The following is a 21,742-nucleotide window of genomic DNA, read 5'->3' on the forward strand; positions in this document are numbered from 1 at the left end:
CTTGGATACTAGGGATCTTGTTAATGTGATGCTATGTTGTATTTATTTAATAAGCTCCATTAAAATTGTAAGCTTTGAAATGAAGAGATTGCTTTTGTCAGACCTTATCTTGAGGGTGAGGATTGTGGCTACTGTTATGTTTAGTATTGGACTTCAAGGGTGGAATCTGTTTTTTCTGGAGCCAAAACATGAGTTGCTTTTTTGTGCATAGTTTCCATTATTTCTTTTGCAAAAGCGTTGCAAATCTTTTGTAAGAACTTAAAATACTGTCATATTCAAAGAGAACTATTAAGTGAAGATGTGGAGTTTTTGGGTTGCTCTTTTGAAGATGACTTCCTCTTTGGATGACGGCATTTAAGAAAAGCTAGAGTGACCTAGAGTATATTGGCTAGAGGAAATAGTTTATTTTTTGTCCAAGCTGGCAGCTGCCCCTTGTGTCTGTCCCTGGAAGTTATCCCTGAAACTGTAGGAAAAGTCTTGGCCAAGTGACTGTGACAGACTCTGACTGGGAGAAGCAGGAATGTTAGGGAGAGCTTTCTAAAGAGGGTTTGAGCATGAGACTAGGTTGGGAGCTCTCACAACAAATTTTACTTTATTTGGGTTTTGTATTTAATACTTTTTTAATGTTTGCTCTTTGTTTGTACAAAATATGCTGTACAGATATTTTCTAAAAATCAGGACTAAGTCTTAAACTGTGCATCTACGTAGAGATAATAAATACTGTGGCCTCCTTATCAGTTAAATCTTAACTTACGCACGCACATGCAAATAAATTGAAGCATTAACACTTAAGTAATCAAAGTGCGAAGAGGGCCATCTAGAAGTTTTTTCATGGCTCTGTCTGGATTTCTTTTCCTGTTCTCTTTTTTACAAATCTGAAGACTTTGTCTCCTCTCCCAGTTAGCTTTAAGGGCGGCTCCAACATATGAAGACTTTGTGGCAGCACTGTCTATAGAGGAGTGTGATGCTCAAGAAGAAACATTTTATAAAGGGATGCAGAGGGACCTCAACATCTACTTACCAGCCATGGAAAAGCAGCTAAATATCTTGGACACTCTCTATGAAGTACATGGTTTGGAGTCAGATGAGGTGGTATGACAGCAAGACACTGTCTTAAAACTTCAGGGACTGTGTCTGTTAACAAAGTGTTTTGTTTTTGAACATTTCTGTTCATTGTATCCCTTCTATTGGGAAGGGTATGAGTACTTTTTGGGGAAGGGTATGTATGAATGTTTGTGTGTATGGTTTTTTATGCTTGTTTATGTTTAAATGCAAAGGTACTATTTCTCTTAGGGTCATAGCTGTGTCCCTGATGAATGCTTTTGACTGAATAGTTCTGCCTCTCTACTGCTTTGTTCCTTCTTTTCTCTTCCCTTCATAATAGTAGCGGAGCAGAACTTGGCCTTTGCTCCCACATTTCACACAGGAACTGTGCATGCAGCAGCACAGTCCACACTAGCCGACACTGCTGGCCTTGGCTGTGCCGTGCCACGTGCCAGCTTGTGCGGTGACGCTCGTCTCCCTACCACTGTGTATTAGCTGTGTAGGAGGACAGAAGTAATGAGAGTTACTGTCACCCTGGTAGCAGAAGAGAAGCGGCAGTTAAATGCCAGCTTATTTTTTTGACTTATTTTGGGTGGAAGTGCTTTTGCTGTTCAGTGCACCTCCCTAAACTTTAGAGATCTTTACCTCAAGCGCATGTGGCTGGTGCTCTGAGCTTCCCAGGAGCCATCCTTTGAAAGTGGATAGCACACTGCATTCCCTGCACAGCTGCCAGTGTGCCATGTCCTTTCTTTCGGCTCCTGCCACTGGGACAATCCTACGCAAAGCTTCCCCTGCGGGGATCCTGTAGCAATGCTCCTACTGACGTAGCTCATGCCACAGCGTGGGGGAGACTGCTGTGCCTTCTGTTACTTGTGGCAGAGGATGGAGAGATGCCCTCAGGGCTGTGGAAGGAAGGCTGTGAGCGATGGATGCTGTTTCCTCAGCACTGGTGCTGCTGGTGCAGCCCAGCTCATTTCAGTGGTGCTGCATGCGTCTGCAGCAGCTGACAGTCTGCTCTGTTGTTGATCGTGTCTGTAGTCAGGGTAATGGTTTCAAAGGTTTCTAAGTCTCAATTGCACTCAGCACGCCATGGTGCAGTAGAAAATCATGTCCATCATTCTGGGTTTTGGGAGGGTTGGGGATGAATGGGTTGGTTTTGAGGTTAGGGCTTTTAAAATCAATTGCACATGAAGACATATTTGCCTTTTTAAATTGAATACAGCTAGCAGTTTATAAGGCAGTTTTTTCTTGAAATCCTTCCTAAGCTGGCATTATGGGCAGAGGCTTCATGAAAGTGGGTATGAAATGAGTAATGCTTGGGGAAAGATATAATGTGTCACTCAGTCATTATGCATTTGGTAAATTACAAGCCTTTAGTTCCAAAACTGTGTAATAAGACTATTCTTCCTCCCCCCCCGCCACTCTTTTGCTGATATAGATGCACAAAGCAATCCAAAGGCCTATGTCACTACAGAAAGATTCACTTATACCTTGAACTGGCAGTAAATAATTAAGACCTAATACTAGCCTTCAGCACAAGTTGGGAATTTTGCCCTTTACCATGTCACTGGCTGAAAGGACTCTTTTTAAAAGCAGCAGTTCTAAGGATTGAGTTTGTCATGTACAGGAGAGAAGCCTGCTAGTTAGGTACTTGGAAGGGAGCAAATCTTCATCGATATAAGAGAATAGTTTGTGTTGCCTTCTGCAAAGAAATACTGGCTTTTGCAAGACCAAAACCCATGTGGATCCAAAGTAAAATGAATGTGCTACAGGACTGCTTTCCTGCTGATGCAGTGTCAGAAGCCTCTCTGCACGCTTAATACTTGGTCCTTTCTATACAATCTACCATTGCTAGCTTTAAAAAGAGGATTATAGAAGAGAAGACCAAACATCACACTTGGTGAATAAAGCAAAATACCAGAACTGTAATTAGCTGTGATTGAATAGCGTGACTCTTTTTCCCTCTCCATCTCCCAACATCTCCTCTTAGAGCTGCTGGCTACCTGTAGTTCCTACATGCTCCAGCAGTAATCAGAAGGACACAGGATTTGTTTGTTTAAAATCAGTACGTTAAAATAGTGGTATTTATGTCTAAAGGTAAAGTTAAAAGTTTTGGCCAAACTCTATTAAATTATTTCACCAGTTCCAGTGCTAAAAATGAAGTAGAGAGCCTTTGTGATCTGCCTGTCTGCTTCTCTTGAGCATGAATGCTGAGAAACTGCACTTACATTAGAACAACCAACTTTGTGTGGTTTCCTTGGGGTTTTCAGCTAATATGTGGTAAACTAGAATAGTTCTCAGCTGGATGCTCTGAGGAAATAATCGAGACCACATTTCCACATTGATCTCAGTTGTGGTAGGAGGAGGACAGAGAAGGATCCCTCTTCTGTAGAAACTAATTGTGAGAGCATGATGAATATCAACATCTCTTTTACTCTAAGCTTTGGCAGTAGCAGGAAGTATCCAGCACTTATGGACTTGGAGGGTGTGAGTTTGTTTTGCGTGGGTGTGGGTTTTGTGTGTGTGTTTTTTTTCCTTTTTTACTAGCAAGAGAACCACTAGTTTGATAGTAGTGTGTCAAACCAAAGCTTGATGCAAAAAGTAAAGAAGCTTTATTTCTTAAATAAGAAACTTAACAGCTTCATTAGGCTGTTAGCTTCAGAAGTTACTAACTCCTGCTACTCCTCTCGCTTGCAACAAGTAGAGAGCACTATGTGATGTTCTGCGTATTCTGTAAGCCTTTCTGGTCTTACTCCTCCTGCGTAAAATCAGTCTTCCTGAATTTTGGAGTTGGTGCTTAAGAATTTTCTTATGAGACAGTGGCTTCAGGAGGCCCCTGTGTGCTTTTCAAATAGGGACTTGCAAAGATGGAACTGGGCAAGGTCTCAGTTTTGATAGCTCTTTGCTTTCACAACTTATTCCATTATGCACTGCTCTTGCAGTGAGCACATTTTTAGTATTTATGAATGCTCTTTTTCCAGTCAAATTACCACCAAGAAAGAAACCTATATAGCATATTGCAGAGCTGAAGTCTGTATTACACCACTGGTAAAGATACAGAAGAGCAGATTGCCAAACATAAACAAATACTCTGCTAGACAATTCATTAGTTTTTCTTTGTGGTGTCAGTTTGGCAAACAGAACTGTCTTTGATTTTAATCATTACAGAGATCAAAGCAACTAACTCCTAACCCTTAAATTCAGAATTAGAGAGGAGGTATAATTGTGGTGTGTGTGTGTGGCACTTTTTTCCTCTTTCTTTTTTTCTTTTTTTTTTTTCTTGACTGATAGTTAAGAACTGACCTGCATACTGGTAGGCATCCATATGGCTCTCAGATAATAGCACCCTTGCTCAGTGTACTTTGAACAAACTGCTTTGATTCTTAAACTGCACCCATCTGAAGTTTTGCACCCCTTTCTTTTAGAAATGCTTTCAGCTGTTTTCTTCAGTGTCTAACAGTTGCATATTCTCAGGGATTTTACTTAGCCGTGGCAAAATAAGAATAATCACAGCCTTACACAGGGGAGTAAGGCTGCTTTTTGTGAAACTAATATAGCTGAGTGTAGAGCTCTGGTACAGCATGCGACAGTGGCAAGTCCATGCAGTGTGCATCCTTGTTGAGATGTGGTAAATCCCAAAGCAATCTGATAGAAGTACTACCTAGTACTGAATAATGGCTGTCAGCATATTGTAATAAGGATCATAGACATATCTTCATAATACAGTGCCGTTGGCATTAGAGCAGAGCTCCTCAATGACTTTGGTAGAATGCTGTGTAGCAGTGGGAGGCTGTTATTTATTTTATTTATTTTAGATATTTTTTTTTAAAAAAAATCTATGCTCTGGAGCCCCCTCTGCTATTTTTAAGACACCATACTCAGATGCATAGTGAAGTTTTGTGACATTACATTTGTAACATAATGAGTCATTGAAACATCCTGTATTGATACTATTATAATATTGATCTCCCTTTAATAAATGCACTTAAGGGTCATGTACCTTCACTTACAAGATTTTGTAAAGCATCATCAAGGTTTAGCTATGGTAATTTGCTTTAAATATCTTTCATAGTTTGAAAGTTGTCACTTGCTTGGCTGGACATATAAAAAGTTTGCCCCAAATATGTTCCAGCTGTGTTGTACCTTGCTTGACCAAGGGATGTGGACCATTATAGAGAAGTATTGCTTATGTCCATATGCTGGATCCCACCGCCCTTTCTCCCCTGCCCCCCCTATTTTCAATTCAGTTTCTGCAAAAAAGAACCCTAGGGTTAGAGAACCCTAAAATGCCTTTTAGCCACTAGAGGAGAGCATCAGCATGTTCCTGTCAGACTGTCTTTCCTTTTTCCCTGATGTGTTCAACCTGTTTGCTGCTGGAGCTGCTGCTGTCAAGTCGAAGTCTTCTTAAGAGCCCTAAAGCAGGGGTTCACAAGTAATAAAAAATGTAAACTTGGAAAAGCAGACTTGAGTTCTGTGGCAGGCGACCAAACATACAGCCAGATGGACAACATGCTGCTTTCCTTTAAAGTTGCTCTCTGGTTTGGCATATTTTGCCAAGAAAACTATTTTACTTTTAAGTTTTCATTTCACCAATAAAATTTAATTTTGGATACTTAAGAGTTGGCAGTTCTGCTTACTAGTGAAAGCACAGTAATGGGCTTATTTCTCTTCTCTTGCCTGTAGAATACTGAGAGAGAGAAAAAAAAAAAAAAAAAAAAAACCACAGGAGAAATCCTGTGTTTGTGCATTTTTGCCACCCTCTTGTGGCTCCTTAGTGAACAAGCATTGCAAGCTTTGCCCTCCTACGTGCTCCAGGTAATACAAAATTGCCCTTGCACAGAGGGGCAGCAGAGCACGCTTACTGGCTCTGAGCAAGCACATAGAGTAGCTGGTCCTGCCCACAGTTCACACAAGCCTTTAAGCACTGCCATGATAATAAACCATATCCCTCCACTAACCATTATTTAGTTTTTCCTTTATTCAGGAAAGCACACGGGCTTCAGCAGATGTCTTGGCCCATATCTCAGTTCCAGCTAAGAAGGCACACGTGTGCAATCCTACAGTGAAAAGTAAAGCACATACTTGGGTGCTTCCCTGAATCAGGCCCTGAAGTGACTGTGCCCTTTGATGCATGCACACCTACACATGTTTCACTTGAACACACACTCACCTATCTCACTAGTGTGCAAAATGTGGCCCTCAACTAGCATTTTTTTGTGTCCCTTTCTTGTTATCGTATCCCCATTGGGAATACACCAGATGTGCTGAAGTTGTTATATATGAAACTTTTTCATTTCCATATCCTGATTTCTGTACTAAGCACTAGTACTAAACTTGCTTACTTTATTTTGCATTGCAGTGTTCAGGAGTCCAAAAATTATTCTTTGATACCCTTACTTAAAACAGTCTTGGAAGTTTGAGATGTATGTCTACTTAGAATGAAGCTTAGCAAGTAAATTGCATTCCAGAATATACTGACTAAACAACCAGAGTAACTTGCTTTTGTTGTTTCCCCTTTTTCCATTTTTTAAGCTAATTTTGGGCATTTGTTTTATTAATGTTAAGCTGGGCTTATAGTGAGCCTTACTTGGATCAACACATTTGAGACAAAGAGAAGGTATATTGGCCTCCACCTTAAATTTACTTTGTTCTGAGCCTTGTTCATGTCCCCCAAATCACCTCTTGTATTTGTAAGCATTGCGCAAACTTCATTATTGTAAGCAGTTCAGATTCGAAATATTTTGGAGTTTCCAGTTTGCATCATCTCTCATTCTACTGCATCTGTCTTTTTTTCTTTTTCCTTTTTTTTTCTTTTTTGGAGTATTCTTGAGATCTTTGTCAGACTTTTATATTATTTCACTATAATAAACTTATTTTAAATAAGCATGTTTTAAAATCTCACTTCTTCCTTGCATGAATTTTGTTTCTTTTACTAAATAGAGGGCTTAAAGCTCTCTTTTAAGACTGATGGCTGTTCCAAGTACTGTGTGAACAGTCGGAAACGGTATGTTTCTGGTTAATGGAAACCTCGTGTATGTATCTTTGTACGAAGAATGTTTGAACATGTGGAGTCTGTTTTGATTTTGAGAATAAAAGCTGCGTCTGACACACAGTTGTGAGTCCTTGGCCAATCCAAGTACATGAAGGCTATAGTTACAAAAGCCAATCTGGGAATGAGAGAAATTAGTATTTAAAAATTACATGTATTATTTTGGAGGGGAGGGTTGTTTTTTGGTTTGGTTTGGCTGGACTTGCATATCTTCCATGCCTCTGGCCCCTGCAGGAGTTTGTCAAGTCTTCCAAGTCATAGTCGTCTTGAGCTGCAGATGAAGAATATTAAGACTAGAACCACTTTCTGATTGTGGGTGTTCTGCGTCAGCGGGAAGGCAGATCTGTGGTACCTGATTGCCTCCCCGGAGCAGTGCTCAGACCCTCTGGTAAATGGCTGCATCCACTTGGAGATCTCTGAAGTTCCTGAGAAATTTCCTGAGCTGGGGAACAGAAGATGAGACTGAATCATGGGAAGCATTTAAATGGCAATGGGCAATTACAGGCCTGCAGAAGGAGAAAGGCAAAGCAAAGCCGTGCTAGGGAGGTGGCGGCTGGCCGGGTGCAAGGTTGTTTCATCACTGCTACCTCTTGCAGTTAGATGGGGCTGCTACTGGGCGCAGTCCTCAGTGCTGCGTGCAGTCAGTGCTTATGGTGTTGACAGGCATTGGCATCTACGCTATTTTATGTTGTACTGGACTGCCCTAGCTCTTCACACCAAAATCAAGAGGATGTATAAAGAGACGGATGCTAAAAATGGTACTAGGTCTATCAAAACTTCACTTTGCATAAAGCATTTAAACAAACTGTTCCCATTTCTCATTTGAGACTACAAGATAATGTTCTAGCAGAAAAATGAGTTTTTCAGTTCATGCAATGAGTTTCAGGCATGCACTAAACACACTGAATGAAGGAGCAAGTGTCCACTTTTGTCTGAGAAACAGCAATTTGCTCCACTCCCCTCCTCCTCCTCCTCCTCCAGGAAACCCCTGTGCACACTGCAACTCTGTGGACGGTTGCTCTCCATCGGCATTGTGCGGCCGGAGGGAGAGGAGGAGGAGGGGATGTGACCTAGGTTCATCACATCCCAGTGTCCACAAATCTGCCTCATATCTGCCAGGACTTTGGCTAATGCCTCAAAGCCCATCTTCTAACCCTGAGCTGCAGCATTTATTTAGCACTGGGTTCTGCAGTGTCCTATTTTTAAAATTAAAATAGCTGAGCCTGCCCCAAGCAAAGGAAAGCAGGGCACAGACAGGAGACGTGGCGAGGAGGTCTGCGTCCGCGCAGAGGTGCTGGCTGCTGGCGTGAGTCATTTTGGTCGTCTCCGTGAAATGTTCTGCTGTCATAAATAGCCTGATCCAGGCCAGCAGCAGTGCGCTAATAGAAATCACATGCACAAAAAGATATCTGCAAGGCAAATAGCTCTTCACAGCAACTTCCACTGGTTTCCAAAAAGCAGATCTGTTGCCTTTGCAATAGGCTCGGATGAAGGGCAGAAAGAGCAGGAGGAAGAGCTTTGCCCCAGCTAAAGCTCTGGTGGAGCTAGTTGGGCTGCTTGTCAATAAAGGTCACAGGCTTCGGTGGTGCTCTGCTGAATTCCTGTCCCTTGTCCCCATCCCTAGAGGAAAACACCAATTTCATGTGCTTCCCCTCATCACAGCCCTGAGGAGAGAAGTTTTTTTCTGTTGTTTGGAGGACTGGTAGGGTAAGTGCCAAGCACAAGTATTAGGCCTGAGAAAAGGAAGGGCAGGAAAAGCTGTGCTACACCAGATGCTTTCAGGCATTAGTGCAGCCAGGTTACACGTCTGTCTGTCCATCTGGACGTCCAAGAGCTTTTGTACCTTCTTCATAATATTTTAGTACATTGACCCAAGTATATTTCTTAATGAACAGATACTTCTTCTTTCTTTAGCACAGATTTTTTGCGTTACGATTGAAGAAAATACAGTGCCCTGCGAAAGCTTCCCGTTTCCTTTCTCACCCCATGATGGGGCTGTTTCTAGGCTTCGGCAGTAATCAGCAGCGTGGGCACAAGCCTCGAGGTCACAGGCGAGGGAAAGAGGCGTTTGCAGGTTCCTCTGAGCCCCGAGCCCTTTCCCAGCCCAGGCGACTTTGCTCTGGCTTGCAAAACCGGGGGACGGTTTTGGCGGGTCTCTGCAGGAGGAGCTGGAAGTGGGGACGCGGCCGCCCCTCCGGCGAGACGCTGCCTCCGCCCGGGGCCGGTCCTGGGGCCGGCGGCGGCGCTGGAGCGGTTACCTCGCCGCCTGCAGAAAGACGCGGTCGTGTGGGGCCCGGGCAAACGCCTGCAGCTCTGCCGAAGGCAGAACAGGCCACTGTTTTCTCAAAAATCAGGCATAGCTGAGATTCATAAATGTGTTTTGCATCGATTTGTCTTTATGCCAGAACTACCACTCGGGCTGTGGCTTTCTGCCAAAATAATTTCCAATTAATTTAGCATCTGTTTCCAGTGTTGGTATCGTCAGCTCATCGGTAGGCTTCGGAGAGCAGACGTGCCGCACATAGTTTCCTATAGGTCATCGTTTTCCACTCGCTTTTTGGCTTTAACAGCTGGTAGGCGGCCGGGGGCCTTGCAGCCGCCCCGCTTCGCCCCCGCGGCGATCGAGCTGCCCCGAAACCGCGCGACGAAAAAGAAAAAGCTCTGCCTGAAGGCCACCTGCGCCCCAGCAGCGGGAGAGCTGGGCAAAATAAATAAATAAATTATAACCTCCCCCTCGCAGGACGCAGCTCCCGCGAGCCCGCGGTCCGGTCCGGCGTGATGCTCCCGACCGCGGCTGGAGCGGTCGCTCCGCGGGGGCTCCAACTCGCCGCCGGTGCTCTTCTGCTTCGCCTAGAGGAATTAAATATGGAGTAATCAGCATTTTCTTAAGCCATCCTCGTTTCCTTGTATTCTCTAAACGGTCTGTGAGCATGTAGCTGTTCCCAGGGCAGGAGGAAGAGTCACCTGGCCATCTTAGTGGGTTTTTTTGGGCCACAGACCCTCTCAAAAGGAGTTTTGCTTCCCACTACAAGAAGAATAAGACTTTTTGGTGCAGACGCTCAACAGCAAATACAGGCAGGCTTTTCCTGCATGAACATAACTGTTCAAAAATAACTATTTATTACTGGTCTTTTTTATTAAAAATGGGAACATTGCTGCAATGTCTTTTTTTTTTTTTTTTTTGACATGCACCATTGCCATCCTGCATTAAATAACTTTTATTGCGGGCTTCAAAGTTTGGGTAAAGGCAGAGAGGGTCTGGAAAGCCGCCAGCGCAGATGTCCCTAAGTAAACCGCGGACATGTCTGGGCACCCCAGTAAATCAGCGCTGTCAAGCCCGCGTCCTTCCCGGCGGCGGCGGTGTCCCGGAGCCGCGTGGCAGGCGTCTGGAGGGGATTCCTTCCTCCTCCGAGAGGAGCTCACGCTACAGACATTGCAAAGCCTTAAATCTTCGTGCGTTGACCTGCTTTGCCAAACAGACCGGGCAATCTGGGCATGGGTCCTCCAGGCAAGGAGGGGGAAAAATAACCCCCCGAACGTAGCAGCAGCCCCAGCCGCTGCGTCAAGCAGCGTTGCAAAAACCCAGCGGCTGATGGGTCACTAACGGCCTTTGGGGACCTTTCGGGTTCCTTGATTCAAGGCTGAATGGTGCCACTGCAAAAGAGGCAGCATTTCTGCTGGGTTTCTGCTCCGGGGCCCTCGCTGCAAGGTGCCTGCTGCCCGTTGCAGCTCAGGTCTCCCCTCCAGGACTTCAGCTGGGCGCTGCTTTACCGACGGTGCCTCCGGGGGTGAGGAGGCTACAACACGCTGCTAAGCAGCTGTTGATGTAAAAGTGCAAGGTTATAAAATGTGATAAACCTGTCGTGATGTAGGGCCAGCAAACTACCTCCCCCATTACTGCTTTTGCAGTATTTAGTCTGTTTTTTTTTCTAGTCACGTGAGGCCCAGCAGTGCCTGGGCAGATCCAGCAGATCTCCTTCCCCCCCAGGGCTGCCAAGTGGGAAGGAGACCTACGTGCAGGGATTTCTGGAGGTGGTCTGCACCCCTGCCCCACTCTGCACCCCTGGCCCGCTCTGCACCCAGAAAGCTCCACAGCATCATGTCTCATCAAAGCCTAGGGCAGCGTGGGGTAGGCAGCACATATTTAATGCCTTTGGGTCGGTGTAACGGCTCGGTGTCAGCCAGCTGGACGCGAAGCCCGCAGCCGGCAGGCAGCGAAGGTGCGGCGCTTCGGTGCTCTAATCCACCCTGCAGCCTTTGGCACCGGTCGCCACGATTGCTAACACCAGCGCGATGACCAGCTCCACCACGCTGGGCCCTCGCTGCTGCTTTGGGGGTTGGTTTTTAACTAATCCCTGGCAGAATGACGGCAAAGCAGCAACGTAAAAACCGCTGCTGCGCCCGGATGGTTTATGCTCCTTCGCCTGGATGCGCTGGAGCCCCTAACTGATGATCGTCCCCTTTAAACCCAGCAACAGTGCCCCGTGGGCGCCCGGGTCGGGCGGGAGGACGCGGGGGGCCCCGCGGCGCAGCGGTCTCCCCGGCGGTGCCGCTGCGGGGGGCCCCAGCGCCGGCGGCGATGGGCGACCAGCCGAAACACAACCACCCGAAGCGCACCCGACGTAAAACGCGCAGGCGGCTGTCCACCTGAGTTAAAAGCCCCGGAAGGATGGGGCCATAACGCAGAGCTTTTTAATCTCCAAGTTTTGATTGGGGGCTGGGGTGGAGGAAGTAGCCGCTAATGCAATTTCCAGCAGGAGTACATTCCTCTAATATAATTTGGGCTGGCAACCCTTTCCTCTGCTGCAGTGGTTCAGGTCCAGTCTCTTGAATGGCCCTGTAATTACAAATGCAATCAGAGGACGCCGTCAGGCTTCGCTCTGGCCGGTGTGGAGCGGAGCGACACCAGCCCCCAGCGCAGAGAACCGCTGGGCTGCAGCAAGGACCACGGTGCTGAGCAAAACTGACTGTGGTAATATGGTTTTTTCACTGACCATGGTAAATAAGGGCCCCCAACGGCTCGTTTGCTTAAACTTTGTCCCTTTTTCCCTCTAGCTCGGGCTGGCGGCACCAGGCAGTCCATGAGGTGCACAGTCCCCAGCCGGATCAATATGCACCCGCGAGGCTGAACCGGAGTCATGAGCCAAATTTTACATTCAGTGTTTCTTGGCTTCACTTCATCTTTACCTATGGCAGGGAGTTCAGTAACTCACTGCTCGGTGCTTTCCATTTAAGAGAAAGGTTTCCAGGGAACTGAAACCCGGAATTTCCTTAGGCAAAAGCTGTCAATATTTGCATGCTGTAGGAAGACCTGGAAGTCTGCTACAAAAATGCACTCTTCTGCCTTGTCCTGTATGAATTAAAACATTTTTTTTCCAACAACTCTTAAAAAACTTCTTGCCACATTGCCTTGCCTGCAGATTGGTGCTACCCTAGAGCATCATCGAAGAATCACGGCACAGTACAGCTCTCTCTCTCTCTCTCTCTCTCTCCTGGCTTTATTTTGATCTGGGATTTTTTTGTTCGTTTGGTTGTTTTTTTTTATTAATACACACTCTGCATTGCAGCAACTGATTGCATGTGGCAGCAGAGTGCCAGAGTTATTGACCCGTCCTCCGAAGCTGCTCACCCGGGAGCTGCTGCTGTTATCACTCACCAACAGCCGGCGCTGGCTCTGGGGGACTCCCGGTGCAGCGGAGAGCGCTGAGCCCCCGGTCCCCGGCAGCTGGGAGGAAAGGGGAATTGCTCGCCGCCGGTTTAGAGACACTCACGCTAGCGTCTCGCTGAACCACGGCTTTTAAGGAGGCAGGAACGGTGACCACGGGGCGGTGACGTGCAGAAAGGCATCCCCTGAGTGTCTGAAAAACAGGCAGAAAAAAACCACAGCGCCTGTGCAGCAAGGAGGGGGTGAAAGGTGATATCCTTCCTGGTTAGAAACCGTGAGAAGAAGGCACGGAGGAGAGCTGCGTGGTCAGATTTACGGGCAAGCATCTGTAGCTGGCAGCTACGGTTTGTTCGCTTTGATGAGGCGAGAAATGATAAGGATTTAGGAAGCCAGGAGCCTGTTGCCCACCCCAGGCGTACAGAGCAGACTCACCGTCTGCTGCCGCCGCGCACAGGCCTGTTTCTGAAGTCTCGATGCCGTACGGCTAGGAGCGAACGCCCGCCGGGCACCGCCGCCGGTCCTCTGGCCGGGAGGGTGCCGCATCCCGACCGAAACGGGTGACAGCGACGCGGGCCGGAGCGAGCCGGGCTTGGACGGCGGGGAGAGGCAGGACAGCCCACGCGGCCGGAGAGGAGCGCGCCCCGCACCGCCCTCCGAGGCTCTGCCACCCTTCCCTGCTCCGCCACCCGAGCCCCCTCGGCCCGGTGCTCCTCCGCGAGCCGGCACGTCCCCGCAGCTCTTCCTCAGCCTCTTCCGCCTTTCCCCGCGTAGCCCCTCGCCTCTCCTGACCCTGCTTAACTCTCCTTAGCTCCAGCGGGAACTCTTCTTTCCGCCCCGGCTCGTCTCCGGAGGAGGATCCAAGTTAGAAGCCAACATGTTCTTTTTCCTCCCCAACGTTTTGAACTAGGTAATAATATTTTAAAATGTTATAAAACACAAAATGAAACAAAGGAAAGTAAGCAAATACCAGAACTAAGGCTGTTTGATTTATTAACATGAGCTATTAATACATGTTGTAGATAACTACAGACATTCAACAACATATTAAGTGCAAGCTGGATTTTTAAAGTGTAGTTAATACGGTGCATGATACAAGCTCATACTGATTTTTTATTAATCTGCAGCTGCAGGCTCATCGTTAGAAAACTTTCCTACAAGCATTTGCTGCTGTAAATGGCCAAGGAACTGAGATACCTCAGTTAACTTTTGAACCATATCTAGTGTAATCTGTTAAGACCCTCAGACAAAGAAGGAGCCTAATTTATAGCAGAGCAGGCACCAGCCAGCTGAAGAATTCCCAATTAATTATAAAGCAGGTAGATTAGAAATAAGGAGGAAGTGTTTTTTTCCTTTTTCCTTTTTTTAAAATTATTTTTGCAGGTTGTTAAATCACATATACTTAATATCTTCCCAGAGGTCTTTCTCATGCTTTGTTAGCTGAGGGGAACAACACAGTAACAAGAGTAAATGTCTTATATCTCTTCTGTTTTATAGCTTGCCTTCCTTTCTTTTTTGTTAAGAGGCTTAAATGTTTGTGCTGTATTAATAAAGTGCATTTAAAATTCATGCTTTGTAAATGTCTCTGACCAGACTGACACACACGCTTGTGAGTTTGTGCAGCACACTATAATTTTTAGAAAGTGATCACAGCCTCTTTTCATGTTTCCCAGCATCTGTGTACCTGGCTTTGCAACTTCAATATTTTTCAAGGTGAGTCCTTTTAAAAATGATACAAAACTGACAGTGAAAGGCCACTGGGATTATCAAATTTCTTGAAGACTCCTTTCTGGAGGGCTAGAAGGAGAAATGGACCCCTTGGAGAATGCAATGAATTTGTAGGGGAAAGGGGTAGGACTGAAGCACTCTCTGAGGACCATCAGGAACATGGGTGCCATAGCATTTTTCAAAGGATAGTAGAGTTAGAAAAACAAGGACGCAGTCTTAGATAAACCAGAGACCTGGGAGAGCTGTTCGGCGGAAGCCTGAAGCACAAGGCGGCAGCAGCATGCACAGGCTGCTCGAGGTGCCCCACCGGGACTCGTGGACACGGTGGCATTCCCGGGAGCCGGAGCTCCACTGCTGCTTCCCGGCGCCGGCGTCAGCCTCCTGCAGCTGCACACGTGGCCCTTGCACGGGCCGTGCCTGTGTGCAGGTGGGGATACCTGCACACATGAGCCTTGCACGAACACAGGCAGTCAAAAGGCAGTTATTCCAGAGCACAAATTTCCAAAGCTTATGATAGATTCCTTGCCCTACCAGTTCCTTGAACATTTATTAATAGCTCTGCTTAAGAGCAAAAAAAGAGTAATAAGAAGAAAAATTGTTCCTGTCATTGCTGAGCTGGACTAGAAACATTGGTGGCTTGGCTTGGCTTTACACAGCATAAACAGGTAAGAGAGCCACGAAAAGTACCCTAGGTATGCTAACCGTGTTTTTAGCTTTTGTTTTTGAATTGGTAATTTCCAGTATCGCTTTGGACATGCAGAGTTAAAGTCTTCTATACAGAGGGTAAAAGTTATATGTATTTATTGGTTGCTTTAATGCATTATCATTATAATATAGCATCCACCTTTATTTAACCTTTATAGAAGTAACCATCTAAGTGCAGCTGTTACAGTGCTGTCACTGTTACATATAACTCATGCATTTCAAATATTCATGTACAGCATCTATTGCAAAGCAGAAAACAGTGGCCTGTATGAAAATAACACCTCCATTTAAGGCTTTTAAACCTGAATTTCACACATCTTTGTAGCATTTTCTTCTATAATAAACTCTTTTGCACATAACATTTAATACGCTTCCCACGTGAAATTTACTTTTTAATGCGTGCTAGTAAATAAGTATATAATCACCCTGACTCCTATCAGAGCTAATATATTTGACCAAACTTTCTGAAAAACAAAAATATATGTACATTATACAGCATACAGACTGAATGAGCATCCTCAGACACACTACTCCGAGATTTGCTTTGTAGAGATAAAACCCCCAAGAATGTGCACTCAGCAATACTCTGGACAAGACAGCAGAAACAGACAGCGGTACAGAGGGAGGTCAGCACACGTGCAGCAAGGACAGAATATAACTGGATGCCTGAATGACAAAGATCAGGTGGACAAGGGGAAGAAAACAAAAAATAATAGCTTCCAGTGCAGAAACTGGGGTGAAAAATCAATGTGTACATGGTCATGTTGTGATTTCAGGTAGATAATCAGGGAAACAGCTAACCTGAAGTCCTCCTGGTATCACATAAGATACAGTCAGCCTGACAACGGTGGAAAAGCAAGCGATGTTCGCATTTTGACCTCCCTTCCAGTCCGATTCCTCCAAGAAGAGAGAGCTCCTTGGCTATTTCACAGTTTATTTGCCCAGTTCAGCCTTTGTGTTCTTCGATTTTAGGCCTCCTGGGACGGTGTCACTCCTGCATGTGCACAGACACACAGAGCCAAACTTCTTAGCCCGAAGGCAAAGGTTCTTTGCCTGATTTGCTGCCCTTTAAAGCACTTTCTGAACGGCATCAGCTTGCTCTACCCATGAGGGTGCAGAGTTAGCCTCAACGGCACCGAAATCATAACTCACAAGGATACAGCACTTAAAAAGTTCACATTGTAATAAAAGAGTAAAGAGTCTCTATAAACACCGCATCCAAGATATGCATTGTGTTTATGCTGATAAGGTTTAAAAACAAAAACCCTGAAGAATTTACATTTAGGTCTAACAGTGCTAAGTCGAGGTAATGTTGTCTTTACACAATATTCCTGGCTAGTGAAATTTGGTTTCCAGTAGTTTAATGTTGCATCTATGATAGAGAGCAGGTTCCCACACATAGCCATGTGAAAGTCTTACTGGCAAACACTATTTGACATTTTTCTATTAAGACAGGATGCAGTGGTCCTACTTATCTCTGATTTGGCTTAATTTAAAAAAAGAAAAACATTTCAAAATGGCCATCAGCAGCATGACATGTTTGTTTTTTTTTCTTCTTGTCTCAGTCCTTCTTGGATAGAGAGTGAGAGTGTAGCACCTAGTGTCCCTGTTACGCGTGGGATGCTACCCACCCCTGCGCTCCCCTCATGTGAAATATCGACACTGTGTAGAGTCAATGTAGCAGTACGAAGTGCATCGTAATTTTCCGTAAGACCTAAAATGAAAGAGAAAAATATCAGTTCCAAAATATGCTGTAGTTCACATGGTGAATATAGCTGCTGGATGTAATACTTTGCAGGAATCAAGGCAATTCATGTAAGATATTGCACCAGAAAGTGCCAAGTGCAGTGACATTTCGCAATCAAAACACAGGAACAATTTCCAGTAGTGCTCTACTGTGCTCCCCTTTGTCAGCAAATCCTAATTCCCATTAATGTCAATTAAAAAAGAAATCCCTGGTGAGAGGAACCTGAAGGTTGGCCAGGGTACATGGAGGAGGCCTCAACATGAGCTCCAGGCAGCTATAAATTCTTCGGGTGATCACCAGGTTCCTGACACTGAGATTTTGGTAAGCATTTAATTCCTGTAACTTCTATGGTAAATCCACAGGGATTGTGTAACTAAATATTTGAGGATCTGAATTAAGCATTCCCCAGTAACTTCCAATAGCTTCAGTAGATGTGATTTTGCCTTCCCTTTGATTTATTTTACACACATGTGAAATAATGATAGTGCCACATGCCCACCATTGAAAGAATACTTAGTGAAATAAAAACATTAGATAGAAGTTTTACTTATAATGTGTGTGTGTATGGGGAAAATTGCAAAATAAGGAAAAACAGAGATCTTTTTTATCTTTCCACTGACTTAAGCTGAGCTGCAGTGATTCTATGTACTGAAGACTTGACCAGAGATGTTATAAAAAAAGCAATTTTGATCAGTTTTTATTGTTACCATATGTACAAGTGAATAATGCATCTATTAGATAATCCAAAAACATGGCTCCTTTAAAATATGTCCTCAAATAACCCACATTCTCAGAAAATCAACACAAATTTGAAGAAAAGGTGGGTGAGATAGGAGGGGGAGATTCTGGCACTGGAAAGAGTAGAATATGGGAAAAACAGTTTTAGCAGAGTCACTGGAGAAGAGGCTGCTTTGGGACAAAACTCCTCCTCTACTGCCAGGCTCACATATTTTTCTCACTGTACTGACGAGTCACAGCTTGTCTTTTCTTTAAGCAGATAATCAGCAGGCTGCACACACAAAAATAAAGGATTTCAGTTGTTCTTCAAGACCTGATTATTTGTGGAAAATGAAATATAGAAGAATTTCTAGTTTTTGCAGGACTCATTTTTGGCATCTATCTTTGGACTTTGAAAAATAAAACCTTTTTTACAGGCACATAGCTCAACACTCTCTTGAAGACAAGATCCTTTAAAAACATTTCAGGTTGTCAGGTTTGCTAGTCTCGTTTAGTCATCTCTTGCACCAGGACTGCTCCAACAGTTGCAATAGAAGGATTAGCACCGCTCCTGACTTGCAAAGATGTCCTGTGGTTTCTTATTCTTGTCAATTAGCACATTATTCTTTCATGAATGATGAGGATTCTATACATAATTTCATTTGCAAATTAAATGTTTCCTGTTAGCCAGTAACAATACCTGACAGTTAAATAGAGGTACTGCTGTTGGAGGCAAAATGCTGACCGGAGGAAGCTATTCAAACGAACGCAGAGAAGGCAACTCAACAATAAGCAGATGCTTTACAGAAAGACACTGCTAAGCACATGTATGGCTTTCCATCTGTTGCTGAGTGAATTTCCTGGTCTTTGGAAAGATTGGTATGGTTGATTCAAAACAAAGATGCCCCTGGAGTGCCCATTAAGGGTAAGGGCAAAAGGAGATTGATCTATGTTTTTTTTTTTTTCATTCAGTCATCTTTCCTATTCTTGGTATGTTATGAATGGACATTAATGTAATGTTAACATTCCCAAAATGAGGAAATCTTTGCAAATAATGGTCAAATACATGCCCATATGATCTTCATTCATTTAGCACAACAGGAATCATGTGCATATAATGGAGAACTGACATTTAGCCCATAAGGTCAATAATATACAGAAAGAATCTGACAGTTTTTCTTTCCCTCACTCTCTTCACTGGCCCCAGTTGAACAAGCTTTACTTGGGTAATATATTCTCTTTTAATGCTAACAGTGAGGTAAAAGATAGGTTCATACATACCCAGGGAGATATGTTTTACATGTTAAATATCCAAAATCCTTCCCATCACAGTCTTCAACCCCCTCGTGTCTGTAGCCATCACCACAGTAAGCACGGCGACATTCTAGTTAAGAATACAGAAAGAAAGATCTTCTTAACACAAGTGGGGCTAGAGCATAAAATAAGGCATTGGGTAGAGGCATCCGATAAAGACCTCTGTCTTAGGAAACGCAAGACCCTCACTACAAAGAATATTCTTTCTTTAGACTTATTTGCGTGACAAAGAAAAGAAATGCTATAAATAATTACTATACATATATGTATAGTATATATTAAATATATAAATAATTACTATATAATGTAGACTATACAACAACAATAATTACAATGATTACTACTACTTTAGATAATTAATACAGAAGGAAATCAAAGGAATAAAATAAAGTTAACATAAGTGATTTGTAGAGGTCACGTTTTCAAAAAAAAAAAAAAAAAAAGAAAAAGAAAAAACCTACCACTTCAAAATCATTAAGCAGTTTGAACATCTCAGCCTGGATCTTTACCTAACATTGTGTAGTATCCAGTATATGTCTACTGCAAGTGAGTTCTCATGTACAAACAGGATTATGCAGACCTATTGCCTTTCCATCAAAAAAATAAAATAAAAGCAAGCATGTAATGATTGCAAAAAAAGGTGTTTTTTCTCACTGATTCTTACTGTCTTCAGTGTGAGTGAGGCCTGAGATATTTTTTCATGGTGACTGGAGCCTAGGCTGCAGTAATTTGTGGACTGTATTTCAACAGCTGGACTTTCCTTTTGATGTCCCCAACTTCTTGAGTATGACTTTGTAAGTTGAGAACAAATTCGTTTAGCAGGTCATTTATTAACCATGCGTTCATCTTAGAAATCTCACAAAAGATTCATTAATTACACCAATGATCTGTTTATCAGAAATTGCTGCTTCTAAGAACGAGCCTCCCGTACAATTAAACCCACTTTTTTTGAAAAGAGAATGACTGGCAGAGGCACACGGGTGCATAGGAGCACAACGATGACCGTGTGCTCATTGCTGAATAATTCAGTTACAGCTCTTCAGGTCAGGCTACATCAGTGTCAGAAGTTTACCTACTGCAAGGCCTCTATTCCCTTGCAGATCTGCCCAGTGCATAGGACGGGGTATGATGGGCTTCCAGACGCGTAACATACAGTTATGCAAGCGCTACTGATGAGCGGAACTAAAGGGCTTTCCTGCAAGAGAATCCATGAGATCATGGTTAACTGCAAATTTTTAACTGAGTTATTTTCTCACTCTTGGAGCTTGAGAGGTTGCTCTGTCTTACTGGATTGCTCGTGGTCGGGCAAGCCTAGAGGGGGCGTTTATCTGTATGGCTCGCTCTCTATACCTGTTGAAACCGAACTGCCTTTGAAATCTCTTGTTTTCAAACACGATGTTGGCTAGGGATTCCAACGGCTTAAGGGGAAGGCTGGTGACTGACCGGTGGGATACAGTGTGTCTACACACCTCCCATTTCCTTAGAAAGCTAGGCTAAAAAAATGCAGGATATATAAATGAAAAAGAAAATTTGCTCCTTTCAGTGATGGCTGATACTTGTTCTGCAAGGTGATAACAGTCCATTTGCTAAAACTGGTAAGAAAGTACTAACCCTCTTAGGTGTCTGCTACAGAGAGTAGAGATTGGTGCTCTCTGGGGAAGAAATGAAGTGGCAAAAGCACACTACAGCCATGGTGCCTCCCTCTCTCAGTGTCTGCACTCAGCTTGCAAATCACAAGCCGCCCCCAAGCTCTCCTGTACGGTGTGCAACGCTTGTGCGATGTCCGTGGCTGGGCACCTTGTGGCAATAACTAACGTCACCTTCCACACTGTCAGAGGAAAATGAACGCTCTCAGGGAGCCATAACTTACCTATGCAGTCGTCGGTCACGACCGCATTGCCGTCATCGCACTCTTCCCCAGCCTGCACTATGCCGTCTCCACAGGTGCCACCATCCTCTAAGGGGTAACCCACAGGGTAGAAAGGGGTGAGCTGGCCAAATAAACATACGGCAGTTAATGGGGTGGCACCGCCAGCCGCCTGGGTGACACCTGCCCAGGCGGATCCAGCCCATGCAGCTTTCCTGCAGGTGACTTATTCCCAAAACGCAAGCACTGCCACACTGATGGGTGACCACGGCCCATCACTTGGCCACAGGCAGCTCTGGGGTGCAGAGCCAGCCAAAAGGTTTTGAAAAGTTTAGCAGCTGTTCAGAAAAGCAGTTTTGGTTTAGATTCCTCTCCCGCATGAAGTTAAGACCCCTTTTAGGCAGTTTCTATACAGGGGAATCACATCAATGGTCTTCTGCTGCAACCAGGCTTTCTCATACTGCTATTTGGTGGTTAATAGGGGTTATGCAGAACCTGATTTAAAGCTGTCAAGGATTCTTCTGCTGATTACAGTGGGATTGGCTCAGTCCCTTGAGGCAGTTAGGAAGCATAAAGCTTTGATTTGCAGGATTTGTACTTTCTCACAGCTTGGCACCCTGATGATTTTTGCCTTATTTTGTGTTAAATCAAAGACTCTCATTACTACCACAATTCACCAAACAGCCTCATTTTCTTCACTACTGGAGCACGGTTCACAGAGAGGTTAGCAGAACCTGGAGCAAAGATGAGTTAATGCCTCAATAATTAAGACTGCTGTGAACAAAAAAGTTACATAGGTTTTAGTACTGTTGTGACAGTACTAAAAAATGAGCTTTTTCTTCATTTGTCTGATTGATTCTGTATCATATCTTAAGTTCAGAAGTATGTTCTGTATTTAAAAATGAAACA

At 44.4% G+C, this 21,742-nt stretch overlaps 2 protein-coding genes across 3 annotated transcripts in view; one reads left to right on the forward strand and one right to left on the reverse strand.

The window, feature by feature from the left end:
* The window catches only part of PLEKHA8 (pleckstrin homology domain containing A8), a 29,503-nt gene extending 22,353 nt beyond the window's left edge, over positions 1–7,150 (forward strand). Inside the window, exon 14 of one of the 2 annotated variants that reach the window (XM_062569270.1) lies at positions 901–7,150. In XM_062569270.1, coding sequence (XP_062425254.1) covers positions 901–1,098 — 198 coding nt within the window. In that variant the 3' untranslated portion in view covers positions 1,099–7,150. The remainder of the gene's footprint in view (positions 1–900) is intronic. The other variant, XM_062569271.1, reaches the window with a different exon arrangement.
* Positions 7,151–15,293: 8,143 nt separating this feature from the next.
* Positions 15,294–21,742, reverse strand: part of COLQ (collagen like tail subunit of asymmetric acetylcholinesterase) — a 46,331-nt gene continuing 39,882 nt past the window's right edge. Inside the window, exons 15-17 of the mRNA XM_062567828.1 lie at positions 20,837–20,957; positions 18,934–19,036; positions 15,294–16,902 (exon numbers count right to left, since the gene is read on the reverse strand). Coding sequence (XP_062423812.1) covers positions 16,833–16,902; positions 18,934–19,036; positions 20,837–20,957 — 294 coding nt within the window. The 3' untranslated portion in view covers positions 15,294–16,832. The remainder of the gene's footprint in view (positions 16,903–18,933; positions 19,037–20,836; positions 20,958–21,742) is intronic.

Source organism: Rhea pennata, chromosome 2 (assembly GCF_028389875.1).
Source record: "Rhea pennata isolate bPtePen1 chromosome 2, bPtePen1.pri, whole genome shotgun sequence".
In the NCBI taxonomy this organism is placed as follows: domain Eukaryota; kingdom Metazoa; phylum Chordata; class Aves; order Rheiformes; family Rheidae; genus Rhea; species Rhea pennata.